This window comes from Apis florea, unplaced genomic scaffold (genome assembly GCF_048593485.1).
Source record: "Apis florea isolate Af1SG1 unplaced genomic scaffold, ASM4859348v1 contig_3203_pilon, whole genome shotgun sequence".
Classification (NCBI taxonomy): domain Eukaryota; kingdom Metazoa; phylum Arthropoda; class Insecta; order Hymenoptera; family Apidae; genus Apis; species Apis florea.
In genome coordinates, this window is record NW_028256723.1 from 7,947,445 (window position 1) to 7,961,847 (window position 14,403).

At 29.4% G+C, this 14,403-nt stretch overlaps 1 protein-coding gene and 2 long non-coding RNA genes across 7 annotated transcripts in view; 1 reads left to right on the plus strand and 2 right to left on the minus strand.

The window, feature by feature from the left end:
- Positions 1–14,403, minus strand: part of SNF4Agamma (SNF4/AMP-activated protein kinase gamma subunit) — a 97,729-nt gene that overhangs the window by 17,373 nt on the left and 65,953 nt on the right. The window contains exon 10 of the mRNA XM_086910943.1: positions 3,647–3,695. Within this exon, the coding sequence (XP_086767069.1) occupies positions 3,647–3,695 (49 nt within the window). The remainder of the gene's footprint in view (positions 1–3,646; positions 3,696–14,403) is intronic.
- Positions 7,376–13,947, minus strand: LOC105735043 (uncharacterized). Of its 5 annotated transcripts, none has more exons than XR_015292866.1 (6): positions 13,124–13,947; positions 9,907–10,175; positions 9,542–9,723; positions 9,246–9,456; positions 8,776–9,069; positions 7,376–8,523 (listed from the first exon to the last, which is right to left on the minus strand). It is a non-coding gene; the product is annotated as an uncharacterized LOC105735043 (long non-coding RNA). The 5 variants fall into 5 exon arrangements; XR_015292864.1 differs by having other exon boundaries at positions 12,331–13,410; XR_015292863.1 differs by having other exon boundaries at positions 9,542–9,767; positions 12,331–13,410.
- On the plus strand, positions 12,596–13,953 carry LOC147657243 (uncharacterized). The gene is made up of 2 exons (XR_015292870.1): positions 12,596–13,134; positions 13,316–13,953. It is a non-coding gene; the product is annotated as an uncharacterized LOC147657243 (long non-coding RNA).

The window sequence follows — 14,403 nt, forward strand, 5'->3', positions numbered from 1 at the left end:
GCTACTTTACTATATATCATATGTTTTTATGCGGCAGTTAATTTCTTTAAGGATTTGATGAAACACGTGAAATTATTTTTAGGTTAGGTCGATGGTAGAACGGTAAATATTAATTTAATTTATTACGTATTATTTTTGCACGATTTGTTTATTATAATTTGTAAGCTGATGAAATTCGTTATCTCATAAATATTCATGGAAACGTAATATTTTACGAAATTGTATTACGTTTATTATATTACGAACGTACATATTTTTACGAAATTAACATTACAAATGATTGTAATTAATGCCGTAAAAATAATACTGTCTCAAAATTAATATTAATTTTGTCGAAAATATTTTTACATTGTTTTCAATCATCGTGAAACAATAATCATACAAAATCAATTTTAAAAAATCATTTTGATTCTTTCTTTGTTAATATATATCGTTTAACCTAAATTCAATTATCTCTTCCATTTTGCATGCTAACCTAACCTCGCAACAAAACCGCATCCTTCCACATTTCTTCATTTATTTCAATATCGATACACTTTCTTTCCCTTCACCATTATCCTTTTTTTTTTTTTCATTTTCTTCTCTTTTTTTCAACATTCACATCTCCATTATGTATCTTCTTTTTGCCATTTGCCCGTCTACTTTATCCGCGATGTTCAAGAAAATCGACCTATATGTAACATTCTCTCTGTCCCACTTCCGGTCCTCTCGAATCGTCTCTCTCTGTCTGATGTGCACACTGAGCGAGCTGGACTCCCGGGAATTCATCGATCCATCCACCCACGACAGACAGGAAATGGAGGGAGGGGAGGAGAGGTAAAAGAGGAAGCAGAAGCACGATTTCAAGGGACAACCGATATAGATCGTCGAGCACGTGGTTTAAACTTGCCTTCGATTCATTCTCGGCCCGGGATACGCGGTATATAATCCTTATGTGTCTCTGATACGAGCTACAAACATCATATACATTTTCGAGTAATGGATCGAATGAAGTAAACAATGTATGTATGTATTAAATTGTATATTTTGTTAAAGGTTAGTAAATATTAATCGGCGTAGAACGAAAGAATTATTGAAAGAAAAATTTTATAAGAACGTGTACTTGAAATGTAGTAATAGTACAAATTAGAGGTTAGGTTGGAATTTTGTTAGACAATGATTTATAGACCGATATAGAATCGAATAATTACTGAATGAAAAATTTTGTAAATTGTGTCTTTGAAATGTCTAAGAAATAAGAAATTCAGGCATGGAAAAATCATAGATGATTTAATTGGGATAAAGATAGGTGATTTATAAAAGAAAAATTTTATATGAACGTATTCTTCTGAATATATGATTAGGTTGAAATTTTGTCAGACAATGAATGAAACAAATTTTGTTTAAAATAGGATAAAATTATAAATACATGGACTAGTAGAAAATGAAAGAATTTTTGAATGAAAAATTTTATTTAAACGTATCCTTGAAATATAATTTGCATATTTGAGATTAAATTTTATTAAATTATGAATAGCAATTTTTTTCCTAATCTAGAGTAGAATTAGAGATGGAATTTAGAATTGATTCAGAATGAAGGAATTTCTAAATAAATGAATTTTTTAAATATAATGATTAGGCTACTATGAAGTTAGGTTAAATGAAGTTTTTTTTTTTTATGAATGAAACAGCAATTTTGTTTAAAATAAGACTGAAAAATTTAGAAAAGAAAAGAGAAATTATATCTTTAACGATTTTAGTTATGGATCATCTATTTTTCAGCTTAATTTTAAAGATAAATATATCATTTTTTCCTGTTTGTTTTGTTATTTATTTCGTTTTTATTTTTTTGTGTCTTATTAATATAAATCTTTTTTTAAAACTCGTATGAATGTACAACATCTATATTAAATAATATAATGCGCGTAGTACGTCGGCAAATTTTAGAATATTCCAAGACTTCGTAAATTTTTGAAGGTATATTTATATTACATTTACTATTCGAAAACATGACCTGAATCAACTGGTACCTTTCTGCTTTAGTGAAATAGCCAATAAACGATTACAAATTTCCATGAAATTTCATTTCCGTTTACTCTCGTTCTAGTCTATATATTGCGTAGTTAATAATAGGGAATTTTTATATCTGAAGTTGGTACTTCTTCGCAACTTGTTTCTGCTTCGGTTTCTTTCGCCTCATTGCGATCTTATGTAAGTACTTTAAGATTTTTTTCTAATGGACAAGGTAAGATAACTGGAACTTACTTCTCTCTTTTTTTTTTCCTTTTTTTTTTTATTACCATAAACACGACTTAAACATAAATGGAAATGAAATGTATTAAACGATACCGATTACTGTATCTCTCTTTAAATAAACAAGGATCATTTTTCGATTGCATTCAATAATTAATTTTAATAATTGTAATTGTCGATACGAAAGAAATTAACGTGGATTATCTATCTTTACTCATCAATGTATTTCCAATACATTTTTATTCCATTCATAATTTCAAATTTCGCTCGAATTAAAATTAACCTCAACACACACATAAGTATTACGCATAATCAACTTTGTTAAATTTCCTCTGAATTTTTTTAAACTTCTTTTTTTTCCACAAAATTCCAATTTTATACTTTTTTTTTTTTTTTTTTACGTTAAAGTTAATAATACCGTTTTTTTTTTAATCGAATATATTTTAACCGAATGATAAAAATAACACTCGAGCTTTCTACGTCACTAAAAATTATTCTACATTATTCTATAAAAGGATTAAAAATAATCGTTTTTTATTGATATTTATTATTAGATGTACGAGCAATAGATAAATTCCATTGTAACCCTAATTATTTCGATATAATTTGTTTAAATTCTCCTTATTTACGCACTATTCTTTATTTATAAATATGTCACCTGTTCCATCGATTTATCAGCTTTTACCTTTTACCCTATTCACAGCATTTTCTTCGCCTGAACATAGTCAACTCGGATGGTAAAACAAAAAGAAATGGAAATGCAGACGAATGTATACAAGTGAGTGAAGAAAGGGAGGAAAATGAGAATTTAAATTTTATTTTTTCAATCAAGGAATTTGAGATTTTTCTATTGGAAAATTTCCATAGAAGAAATTAAATTGGAATTCTTTTAACAAAGGATTCGATTAGAAATTAAAGAAAAGTAAGATAATCGATGAAAATTAATAAAAATATAACTTTTCATATAATAAAGAAAATCTGAGGTATCTGAGATTTTATTTTTCATATGGAATTTAGAAAAGAGATTTCAGTGTTCAATAAAATATTACATCTAATAAGAATTATCCATTTAATTTTTGATATGTAATTATTATTAATATAAAAATTCTTACTATAAATTGAACATTGTGACTTCGTTTCATTTAAAGATATATATATATATATTAAATTTGATCAATCTTCTGGAACAGTTCTTTTCTGCTTGAAAATGAAATAATTTTGTCTCGATCGGTAATGAAGTATCGATTTTTTTCCCACCGAAATAATATTATCACCATTACTTCTCAACTATTCTTCAAATATTTTTTTTCAATCTAATTATACGCTGCTAATTATTCATTCTCGAAATTATCCAGAAGATTAATCGAAGCCCGAATTAAATAATCAAGGATCAGAGAAGAAAAAAAAAACTTACCGAGATCAGACAACGAGACTTTCTCCAGGAAAGGATCCACGACTGGCAGCTGAAAATTGAAAGAATGAAAATGAATATCGAATTCTCGATATTGTAAAGTCTCTTAATTATAATTACATCTCTTCTCTTTTACACGGAACAATTCGTTTGCAATATTAATTTTTTAATATTATCCAACGAGAAAAACAACGTTCTTCGAATTATTATCTTTTTAACAAACATTCGTGCAGATAATGAATCGTGACATGAAAAAAGACATCGTGTGAAAGCGTAGATGTAATTTTTTCTTTTCTTAATGCATAAATTTTTAAACTTTCAAATCGAAGATCTCCCTCCTTAAAAAAAAAAAAAAAATATCATCGAAAATTTCTCGAGCTTGCGTTGCAAAGAAATTCATTCAGAAAGAAAATCAATCTTCCCCAAGATCATGATAGATAGATAACAACCATTTCTTCTTCGCTTCCAGATTAATAGACAATAATGCTTCAAAATATTCTCTTCTCTTTTACAAATTAAAATAATGCAAGAAAAAAAAAAAAATTCTCGAAGAAAAAAATTTTCTTACTGTGTTTCTCTGTGATCCTTCTGCAAATATCTCTTTTACTTTCGTTAATTATTTCGATCGAAATTATTTTGGAAAAATCTTCGAACAAAGAGAGAGAGAGAGAGAGAGAGAGAGAGAGAGAGAGAGAGAGAGAGAGAGAGAGAGAGAGAGAGAGAGAAGATAGAAGAGATCGAAAAAAAAAGGTTAAGTACCAACGCCTTCTTCAACAAAGATTTCGGGCTAAACGGTTGCCTCTTCTTCACGTTCGTAGTGATTTTCGAGTACCAATTCGACAAGATCCCGGACGAGCTGGTGCTATGCGCTATGCTGGGGCTCTTCGTCACACTTCCGGTCGGTTCGCTGGTTTGTCGACGAAACACCATTTTTTTTTTTTTTTTTTTTTTTCACCGAGCAGCAACTCACTCGAGCAACGATTATTCTCTCTTAATTATCTCGTTTAGAAGAAGAAAATGAAAAAAAAAAAAAAAAAAAAAAAAAGAAATGCACTCGAAGAATTTCCAAAAAGTTCTTTCAACTGTCGTATTCTCTTTGAAAAAAATCCTCGTGAGATATTTTTTCCTCTCGATCCTCTCGATTTCCGGTCGGTTGATCGTGAAACGCGATTAAAATTGTTCACAAACAGTTGCGTCAATTTTCATGATTGTTCGAAAATTTTCGAGACGGGAGAAATTCTAACGTTCGATCGAAGATCCTCCGTAACGAAGCGGCGGCGGATGCTCTCGCGTCATGGTCGTTCCTCGAAATCGAGTTTTTCACGTGATTATCGGAAAATAATTGAACATCGAGATCAAGAGGCAACGTATGAAACACATTTTCTTTAATTGTTCTTTCACGGCTCGTTCACTTTTATTCCCTCCTTTCTTTTTTTAATTCACGAAATATAATTCTCTCACAATTTTTTTACTTTCCCAAAGATACGAAGATCCACGACCGTCCTTCGTGCAAACGTCGTTGCAAATTCGGATTATCCGGGAAGGCAGGAAAATCGTCGAATCTTCGTGTGGTCGAGTATTTTCTGGGCTATTCGTAGAAATGATACGGTCAGTTTTGATTAATTATTTCGATTGGAAAGATACGGGGAAAAAAGGGAGAAAAAATAGAAATATTTTGCCTCGAGAATATTGGATGCAAACAATTTGATTATGAAAATCTCGATGACGAGTGTGCGTTGCACTCTGTGTCTTTCGAGGAACGGACGACCGATTCGAGTAGCGCAGATGCCACATTGGCATTGAACGCCGATGACTACCGTCTCTGAATACGAATGAGCCAAGTACAACGATACAGAGAAATGATTCCTTCTGCGACATGATCCGAACTGCGCTCGATACCAACTGAACCGAAAACCCGGTATCCCTTTTGATACTTTGACTTGGGAGAGGAAGAAAAAAAAAAAGAAGAAACGTAATAAGAATATATCTTTTCATTTGTAATTGAAATTTTCATAATGACGAATCGTCAAGTAAAAAATTTCCAATCCTATAAATTATTGAAATTGAAATGATATAAAAAAAAAAAAAAAAAAAAAAAATTGAGAAACAAGATTCTACGGAAAATTAATGTAAATATATGATACACAGAATACCGATATATTCGAGAAAAGATTCTACTAGGTACGTAAAGATGTCGTTTGAAGCTTATTTATTAATAATAAGACATTGACATCTATTATATATTTACGTTTCTTTTCTTAATTTAAATTATTCCAAATAAAATAAAACTTTTTAATAATAAGAATAAAATATTCAAAGCAATATGACGATCACTGCAAAATACCAAATACCTTTCGTGTCTTGTGTATCTAAAGAGAGGTTATGTTGTAACCAATTAGACGTAGAGATAACTCTATCTCTGTCTATGCTCTATGTCCGTCTCGCTTCATTCAACGCGAACTTCACTCGTAACTTAACAAACAAGCCTAAACCAAGATTTTTCTTGTCATCAACTTTTGTATTCGTCTCTAGAATCCATCCTCTAAACTATTCCACGAATTATTAACATTCTACATGTGTATATATATATATATACATATGTGAATATTTAATATATCATATATTACAAGTGTAATAGAAACAAACTGTTATCTGATCGGATGTAAAATTTACATATTTGATTCCAACAAGATCAACAGTCTACGCTATGGTATTCTTGCTTAATTAAAGATTGTCACCCTCCTTATCGTTGATAGGACGCTATACGCCGTATTCAAATGATCTGCAAACCCGCTTATCATCCCAATGCATATTGTACAGTTGTCGTGTATCATATTTGCAGACCTCTGGCTGGAATCTTTTAAACCCATTCATTGACTTACATAAATAAAAATTAATAATAAAGATGAATATGTTGTGTAGAAAGAGTAGGTATATCCTTTCAAAAACTTTGATAAAACTTTTGACCATAATATTTTCAAGATCATTTGATTTTTATTTATAAGAATTATTCGCTTTTTCAATCGATTTTCATAATAGTTTTATCACCTTATCTGACTGAGGATTATCTTGGATCATATTGTGTAATCTATGAAGCTTGGATATTATATTGACACTAATATGTTATTGATATGTTATTGATAACTAATCTACGTCTTAATAAAAAGTAAAGAAATAAAAAATTTAAAAAAAAATCTTCAACATACATATATACATACATAGGAATAAAAAATGAATTATAACAATTGATTTTTTTTTTTTATAATTGTGGAACTTAATCTCTAAGCAACATATCTTACTATTTATTTTTATTTAGAGAAACTATAGTATAAAATTTCATCCATTGTATTGCACGTGTGTCATTATATTTATGCTACATAAGAATAGAGTCAATATTTATTGACACGAGGAATTATCTCAAATACACGATTACACATCTCATAGGAAATAAAATTCGAAAGGATTTAAAGAAAACTGCAAATTTTGAACGATACTTTCATAAAATCATTTACCTTAATTTCTAACCTAACTCAACCAAACTTAACCTCTTTAAACGAAAGAAAGGGATCTATCGAGATGATTCGCACGGGTAATCGCTATTATTTGCAAAAAAAAAAAAAAAATGATCACCATAAAAATTTATCTTCATCCTCTTTTATCGCTTATTGTAAATTGTAATTGTTAGAATAGAAAGATAACACTTGTTGATACGTTTAATGATCATTCGTAAAATATTTGTATCAATATTTATTCATTTGTTCATACAACTTTTCTAGCTTCCTTAAAGACAGAGAAAAATGACACGAATATGACTAAATCTTTGATATTATATTATAACTTTGATATATTATAACATTACCATGGAGAATATAATGTAAATTTGTAATAAATTTTTCATTAAATAAAATTAATAAAATTATTCTTAATTTCAATTATTTTTCTTCTAAGATATATATATCATAAATAAATTCATGATAAATTTATTTTTATAAATGATTAATTTATACCGAGTTTTATTTTTTCATCGAAATTTTTCTTAATTTTAATTATTTTTCAAGAAAATACCAAATACCAGAAATAACGACGATTATTTTTCCTCCGTCAAAGGTGAAATATCGAAGGAATCGTTCAGGATATTTTGGAAAATTATCGTGGAAAAACTCGTTGGTGAAATAAGCATGTCGATCGTGCGTTCGTTTATTGTACTTGTTACGTGTATTTTTTGTAAAAGCTGTCTACGATATATCACTATTCCTGGCACGGATCGAACGAGTCTGTCTCGCATGTACATAAGTGTATACAGTGTCTGAAAAATAAGAAAAAGAGGAAAACAAAACGTTTCGTGATCAATAATTCACGGAAAACAATGATTTCTCGCATAATTACCGACTATATTTAAATTTTCAAGAGTTTCTTAATCCAAAGAGATGTACAGTTAATATAAATAATATTATTGGATATCTGAAATATTTTTATATTAACAATTTATATTGATTAGATAACTTGCAAATTAAATGTTTCTTACTAATTTCCTTTTGGTAAAATTTTTTGGTATATTAACACGTTTTACTTATCGGTTGTGAATTAAACAAAAGACAGATCAGTTTAAGAATTAAAATTTTGACTATCGTGCAAAAATAAAATGAAAACTCGAGGCATCATTTCTATTCATCATTGCTTTCCAGATAGTATTTGCATATATTTGTATATTATTTTCAGTATATGTAAAATCAATGTATTGTAAAAATAATTTAAATAAATGTATTGATACCAATATCTCATCATTTATCACCATTATCCAACGAACAAATAGAATTTGTTTTGACGAATGATCCAAAAATATTTCATTTTCGTTTTTGAGAGTTATGATCAATGGAAAACTATAAAAAAAAAATAATAAAATATTATTATTAATAATATAAGTGCTTAATGTGTTTAATAAATTTTTTATCATCTCTAATAAATTCAGAAAAATTAATTATCTATCAATCGATAACGAAAATCAACAGAATACCGATTTATTTTATTATCTGTTATCGGTCAATAAATATGAGTGATATAAAACACATAAATAATATGTTAAATTGTGTTAAATTAATACAGATTAGCGATTAAATATATATTACTATTACCCATTATATGCTGTATTCAAAAATAAGTACGTGAACACTTAATTCTTGCAATTATTTGAAAAAGTTTCGTGAAATTTTTAAGAGAAGTTTCGTTAAATTTTTGTTCCATTGAACTTTTATTTTAGAGTATTGGAGATCAAATTTTAATAATAATTTATATTTCATTAATAATAATGAAGAACGTATATTTCCTTCTCGTTTATCGTTTGGCTTTTATAATCGTGACATTCCGATTATTAATTATTTTCATTATTTCGCTGCCAATAAGATTTTCATTTTGATTTGTAAAATTTCCTAAAAGCAAAATAAATTTTTCTCCGACTATGGACACCGTTCTCAAATTATCCAAATTTTAATTTGTTCAAAATTACTATTACATTATCTAATTACTATTACAATATACATTTTTATAAAATAATAAATTTAAAAAAAAAAAAATTTGTTCAATATTAATAATTTACATTACATACGTAACACGAATTCCATAAAATTTGGAATCCACAAACTTTGATCGCTAATATACGTCAGTGAATGATCGTATTAAGGGATAAAGTCGCGCGAGGGTGTGTAGCAAAACAAATCAATTTCCTGAAGTGACCCCTACAGCTTTCCTCGCCATATGATTCAGGGCTTCATCTGGTATCATGTCTACTTATAATCAGCAACCGTTTCAACATCTTTCTATAAGAGAAAAGAAAAATTGTAATTGTAGTTATTATATGTTTTACCAAAGAAAGAAAGAAAAAATATATATATATATATATACCCTATGAAAGGAAGAAAAATGATCAAAAAATTGCTTCGCCCCGAGAATCATGCGGCGAGGCGAAATTTCGACTAGATGAAGGATAGCGTAACGTGTGTTGTTGTTCGTAATGACCTTGAAACTAAACACACCGTCTCACATATTGGTCAATAGAAATGGCGACTCGACCGAATTGTATTATCCTTGGGTATGTAAACATAGAGGGAAAGGTTGGAAAAGAAAATACCTAGGACGATTATCGTGAATTTACAGATTGAAAAATTGTGAATTTTTTATGATACGATCATCCAGAAATGAAAAATAATAAAAAAAATTTGAAAAATATATATGGACAGAGTGATATAGGAAATATATAAGATGTGTACCTTTCAAGTTTTATGGAGATACGAGGGTTAATAAAACGTGTGAGTAGTAGCTGTATACGTTTCATTTTACGATTATATTGGCCTCTCTTCGGAGAATGATAAAACGTTAAAAAAAGAAGAATCGAAGATCAATAGATATAAACAATCTTATTCATTTCTCTTATTTATTTCTTTCTTTCTTTTTTCTTATGTTTCGTTAGCGCCACGAAGAACGCTCTGAATATATGCCAGTTAACAAACGCCTTCGTAAAATGAACTGTGTTGTAACACTAGAAATAAACAATAAGCGATAAATTACATTATAAATATCAAAGTTCTCTTGATTTGTCCTCTTAATTCTTTTATCGTGTTTGAATTGTCAATGATCTAATCTTTGAAAAAAATTAAAAATGAATTTTCTTATTTTGAGACAAAAAAATATAAAACAAAAATTCCACGTATTATAATAAAAGTTAAGAAAGCAATATTCAAAAATAAAGCTTAAGAATGAGATATATTATTATAAATAGCGCGCAGAACATCAACAATAACAATAAATCTAATGAAATAGTTTTGACGAAGTATTAATAACAATTTGTTGCTTTAAATTATTTGTCCAAACATTTCTGGAAATGTTCCATGACGAGTGCCAGAAAAAAAATCTTAACTCAATAATTCTGGAAATATTGTGAAATTCTTATTGGATTAATGAATCGATATCATTGTACAAATTTCGATAAAAAAATTAAGACGAATAATGTTAAATTTGAATTAAAAATATTGCTCGTTTGATTTAGAAATTAAGTGGTATAAAAAGAAATTTATGGCTTTCGGGGGATAAAAGTAGGGAGAAAAAAAATTCTCTAGATTTAAAGGGGAAAGAGTGAAGATCGAAATTCGATTGAAAGGAACTCGTTTTACGCAACTGTTGATTTGGCACTGACAATTACACGTTATGTAGCGATATCTTTGTTGACTTCGAGCTTAAAAAGGCGCAAAGGAGTTGATTCTAAAAATAAAATTTACCCTCGTTTCTGGCGTGTATTCAACCGCGATCGACTATCGAACGCATTGGCCATCGATCGATCAAATAGTTATAAATTAGAAAAACTATTATCGTCAATCATTTAGATTTGCAATTTTAAATTCGTTACGAATTATTTGTTATTAATAATATATCAATTATTATTATATTCGACTATACGTATGTAATGATAAAATTTATTTTATTATTAATATTATTTAATATTGTTTACTAGGAATTTATTTTTATAAATATAGTAAAATTTCTAGATTAAATAAACGATGAATAAATTAATTTTAATAAAAACAAATTTTTTAATGTTTAATTAAACTAACAAAAATTTGACCATCATACTTTGATTATGTGAAAATTTTCGTACGTTGGCAACACTGAATTTTACGTCGAAATTATCGAACGAGCTTAGGACAGAGCACGAAACAAATTCGAGTAATTAACAAATGGAAAACTTATATACGAGTTGTCGTTCTTTACTTTTCTTTCGTTCATCAAAACGTCGTGAAACGGACATACAACTTGAGATAAGTCTGGATTTAAATGGGACACCTACGCGAAAATTCCGTTACTATATATTATAAAGTACTTTAGTACTTGGAGGCTGTGTAAATGACACAAGAATCATTATCTGCGAACATGACATTTTAACGCGTCATTTTGATTTTACGACACAACAATAAAATTTCCAACCAATTTTTCAAGTAAAGATTTAATTTTATTTTAACAGAAACGAAATAAGGTTATGTTGCTTTAAAGACAAATTTAAGACTCGAGAACGAAAAAAGGATTAGATTTGTAAATAAATATACAAAATTATATGAAAATGAAAATATACATTGATCATAAATATTGATCCCGTATATATTCGCATCACTATGTTATCATGTCAACGTGCATTTTGGATGATGACCGTATTCTTATAATAGCGGAATTTATGTTTCGCTGAGAACATCAACTACCAGCAGCTTGCCAGAAATTAGAGAAAATTATTTGATGCTTGTTATTCTTACAGAATTGTCAACCACAATCCAAATATATGTATTTTCCTAAACAAAAATATTTACCAACTAGTAACTATAAACATTATCAATCGTATGAAGATAAATTTGGAAATTAATCATTGCAGTCTTTTCCTTGACGAGTGAACGAGTATATAAGAGAAAACGTATATAAACCGTCATTCAAAAATTTACATTCATAACATGCATTGTAAAAAAGTATCAAATTTTTACAGAAAAGTATCAAGCACAGAAAATGTATTGAAAAATTAAGAAATTAATTTCTTAATTTTTTCCTTTCTAAAAAAGGAAAATAATATCTAAAATTCTCGAAATTTTAAATATAGCATTCACAGAAAGTTATCATAAAAAAAAAAAAATAAGAATATACGAAAAAGCTTGAATTACCTCCTAATGAATGATACGTCACCATAACCTTATTAGGAATATTTATGAAACTTCATATTACACGATTGTTTCACATCACAATAATAATAAAAAATTTTTAATTCACTTATAACCTATAAATGAAATTCTTCGTTTAAAAAATGGTTTTACAATACACGGATAATTCTCATTCAGAACGATTCGATTTAAAAAATTGAATTCATTCTATTCGCGTGGGAACAACGGTATCTAAGATAAATTTCGATATTTTACAAGTAGAACAGTCGATTCTGTCTCACGAGCGCAACAATTCCACCAGAAAACAATGTTGGAGAGCAACGGCAGCAGTCATTCGTTCGACACACGTCTCTAGCAACAAGTGTTTGTCGTGGTTGTCCATCGGTAACGAAGCCCATATTAGTGTTCGTGGCGGTGTTCTGTCTGGAGGGAAACGCATTCCCAACGGTCTTTGATCCTGTACGAATTCAATTTCAACACTGACCTAGCATATCATCGTTTGATTGATGACGTCTTATCAACTCGAAACGACTGTATTTCTTGGAATACCGTCTATAATGAAAATCTAATGACTTCGAAACGACTTCGATGATATCAAGAAACAAGAATGCCTTTATCTTAAAATCACGTTCATGTTTCGTCAAGTTTCCGTCAAGTTCGTCGCAGCCGTTATGTTTCAAATTACGGACTACCATCTATCGACCTATCTACGAAGTTTCGACGTAACAGAGGGGAAACTCGGGAAAACTGGTTCTCACACTTGGCTAGACTCAATTTCACCTTGAACTACACTGACCTAAATCACTGGTATTGTTCATCGTCACATTTTCGACCGCACGAATCGTCTTTTCGTTCGCCGATTATTTAACGAAACGAGATATTTAACTCTTCGATATTTATCTCGTCTCGATCAAAAACTAAACTTATCGATTGAACATCAATTGTTATTTTAATATTATTCAAAAATAATGCGAAAATTTTCTTTCAGGATTGATTTCAAATTCTGATTTAGATCCGTTCGAGGCAAAAATGTCAAAGTCGGGGGGGAGGACGAAAATTTCGCTCGTGTTATGGACGACACCAGCGCGGTCGCTCGTTGCGAACTGGATCGGCTTTCAAGCCGGCAGACACGTTGTGCGGAATTTACGGCGCATCGCGCTTGTATGCGCGCGCGACATAACCATTGCAATTTCACGGACTTTCTGTTTCTCTCTCCCTGGGAAAGTCACGTGCGCCGCGTGAATCTTCATTTACGTCGATTATTATTCTGTCATCTTAATCCTGTGTGCAATCTTTCGTCACTTGAAAGGACCCGGAAAAAAATTTATGTCAACATGGATTACGGTCAATGAAAGGAGAATTATGGAAGTTGTTTGACCAAGGGTGAATATGATTGATCGATGTATCCTATCCGTATTATTAACATCGTGATACTCTCAAGTTTATTTTGCGCACCTTAAATTTTGTGAATGTTCCATAGCTTTTTCGAAAATTGTGAAAAAATTCAGATTTATTTTTAGTATTTTTATGGTTTTTCTATATCTATCGATAAGAAAAATAGAATATATACGAATCAGAATAATTTTTATAAAAAAAAAAATTACATAAACAATTTTAAACATTCTATCTACTTTTTTTAATTCGCTTTACATACCAATATTATTTACTCTCTGACATAAAATGTAAATGATCGCGTTTCGATACTTTTAAATAAAGATAAAAATATGATTCTTAATATATAATAACTACGCGATATAAAAAGAATTTCTTTACGTGCAAAAATCAATTTACGACGAGATTCTTGAAATAACTCTAGAAATTATATCTCAATCGATTTGACTATCAACAAATTCACAAAAAAAAGTTCGGTTGTTGCTTTACTGTTATCCACCGTGTACTTAACGTGTATAATTTGCATGATAAGATTCGTTCCTATCGCGGCCTCTTTTAGATGTTTCGCGAAGGAAAAAAAGAAATAGAAACAATTTGCAATATGCAAAGCTGTGGATCAGTGGTGGCATCGTTTGCTCAAAACATAAAATACAGTCGATTGTTCACGGTTCAATTACTCTACAT